This window comes from Mustela putorius, unplaced genomic scaffold (genome assembly GCF_011764305.1).
Source record: "Mustela putorius furo isolate JIRA1106 unplaced genomic scaffold, ASM1176430v1.1 tig00000196_pilon_pilon_pilon, whole genome shotgun sequence".
Classification (NCBI taxonomy): Eukaryota; Metazoa; Chordata; class Mammalia; order Carnivora; family Mustelidae; genus Mustela; species Mustela putorius.
The window spans coordinates 7,122,475-7,124,898 of record NW_025421310.1 but is presented as its reverse complement, the minus strand read 5'-3'; the positions used below and the strand labels follow the sequence as shown (position 1 = coordinate 7,124,898).

At 43.1% G+C, this 2,424-nt stretch overlaps 1 protein-coding gene across 1 annotated transcript; it reads right to left on the bottom strand.

Annotated features, from left to right (window-relative positions):
• Positions 1-564: 564 nt before the first annotated feature.
• LOC101692623 (ran-specific GTPase-activating protein-like) lies at positions 565-1,365 on the bottom strand. The gene has a single exon (XM_045076999.1). It carries the CDS (start codon positions 1,331-1,333, stop codon positions 707-709), a length of 627 nt encoding a protein of 208 aa, XP_044932934.1. The 5' UTR covers positions 1,334-1,365; the 3' UTR covers positions 565-706.
• Positions 1,366-2,424: the final 1,059 nt, after the last annotated feature.

Below are 2,424 nucleotides of genomic sequence, written 5' to 3'. Positions count from 1 at the left end.
CTCCTTTGTACAGCAAGATCATTTTTAACCCAGTAATAGGCTCTAATGTATTCTGTGACTTTGAGGTAAGAGGATGGCATAGGATCCACAAAACCAGTATAAATACTGTGTGTTTATCCAAAATAATTTGTCAAATGAAGTCCTCAACAAAGGAACACACAGTTTTGAGTACTGTGTTACTATCATAGAGTATAAGCTGTGGCTACTTCTTAGGTGGGATGTTTTACTGGGTTACAAATGTACTTATCAAATTCTATTGTGAATTCGAATTTTAAGTCAGTGCATTGGAGATCTTGTAAAAATGTAGATTCTGTTCAGAAATACTGGGGTGGGATGGGAGTCTGCATTTCTAAGAAGAAAATAGCCCATGACCCAAGAGCTCTATTTTTTTTTTTTTTTTTTTTGCAGGTTTCGAATGTGTCGTTTATTCACTATTTTTGATGACTATAAATAAGTGTTTCCACTATGGAAAAGAAAGTGAGCACAGTACATTTTCATGACTGGGGAATGGATTTTCTGAAGTCTTCTTCAATAGGGCAGAAACTTAGAAAAAAACAACCTGAATGTTGGAATTCAGTTCTTTATATAAAGTCCCTTGTAAAAACAAAACAGAATAAAAACAAACTGAATAGAAGGGGCAGGGCAAAATTTAAAAAAAGAAAAAAGAGGAAAAGAACGGAAGGAAGAGAAAACAAGGGGCGGTGGCTTATTGCTCCTCCTCCGCTGCAGCCTTGCTCTCCGTGTCTTCCGACTCCTTGCTCTCCTCCTTCACGGAGAGAGCTTCTAGCTTCTCAGTCACCTTCTCGGCATCATTGTTTTTGCCCGACCCTTTCTTTTCTCTCTCCTCGATCTCTTTCCTGCATTCTTCAAACTTTGTTTTGAATTTCTGTGCATTTTCAGCATTTAGGAAGCGGATGGCCAGCAGCTCTGGCTTGGGGCACTCGTCGGCAAAGTCAGCATGGGTGTTCCAGACCCAGGCACGGTCGCTGCCCGCGTTCGGCTTCAGTTCCATCATCGGTGTGATGTAGTGGTTGGCGCATATCTTCAGGGTCTTGTCCCTCCTCATGAGGAGGCGGATGGTCCCTTTTTCCTTATGCTTCAGAAGCTTAACGTCACCAGTGCCTCGTTCCTTCCACTCTGGGAGATCGTTCTCTGAAGCGAATCGGAATAGCTTTGCCCGCATTTTAAAAAGCTCTTCTTCATCTTCTTCCAGCGTTTTAATTTCTTGCTCAGGAAGAGAAACTATAGGCTCAAACTGGGGGTCGTGGTTGGACTCGTCGGCATTCTCAGTGGAGGTATCATGGTCCTCATGGGTGTCCTTGGCGGCCGCCATGGGGGCGCGGCGGCGGCGGCGGCGGCGGCGGGGCTGGCTCTCGGCGGCTGGTTGTAGCTCCTTTCCTCCGCGTCTGGCCTCTATTTTTAATGAGAGCTAAAACTTCAAGGCATGAATTACTGGAGGACTTGGAATTGATACGGTTGGTTTTTGTTTTGTTTTCTTTTGTATTACTGATTTTCATTTAATTTCAAACACAGAGAGTAAGAGAGCAAGAAACAGCAGGAGCCAGGGTGTAGGCAGTAAGGGGAGGGTTGCAGAGGGAGAGAGATAAGCAGACTGCCCCCTGAGCAGGGAGCCCAGCACAGGGCTCTATCTCGGGTCTCTGTCACCATGACCCAAGGCAAAGGCAAACAGTTCACTGACTGAGCCACCCAAGTGTTTCTGAATACGTTTTATACCAATGACAGATTCTACTGGAATAGCAAGAAAGTCAACAACAATCCTTTTCTCACCATTTCCTAGTTTCTAGAGAGCATCTAATAATTGTTCATAAATTAAGGTGAAATGAAGAATAATAATCTTAGAGAAGAAAACATTATTCTTCTAATTTTATGGGAATATTTTGTCAAACATCCAGTAACATGGAAGGGATCAGGCTTTCACCAAGGTTATCTGACTTAGAGTTGATCTAAAATGGCCCTCAGGTCAATATACAGAGAGACCCTAAAGTAGTATTCATAGAAGGTGCCCAACCTGAGAAGAATGATGAAAACAAGAAGGATCCACCCAATGCTGATCTACCATTGTACAGTCATGCACACATCCATATATTTAGGAAGTACTTATACCCACAGGAAAAGTGATAGAATAGAAAATTTTCATACTGCCTAATTTAAGAAACAGTTTCAATGACATGACATTCATAAATCTTTTTGCTGATGATGATGCCTTTTTTTTTTAAGATTTTATTTATTTATTTGACAAAGAGAGAGTCAGTGAGACAGGGAACACAAGCAGGAGCATTGGAAGAAGCAGACTTTCCACTGAGCAGGGAGCTGGATCTGGGCCTCCATTCCAGGACCCCAGGATCATGACCTGAGCCCAAGGCAAAGGCCAAATGACTGAGCCACCCAGGTGCCCTGATGATG

Excerpts from the sequence above, each read along its gene's own strand:
- LOC101692623 (XM_045076999.1), bottom strand. The coding sequence starts at position 1,333 with ATGGCGGCCGCCAAGGACACCCATGAGGACCATGATACCTCCACTGAG.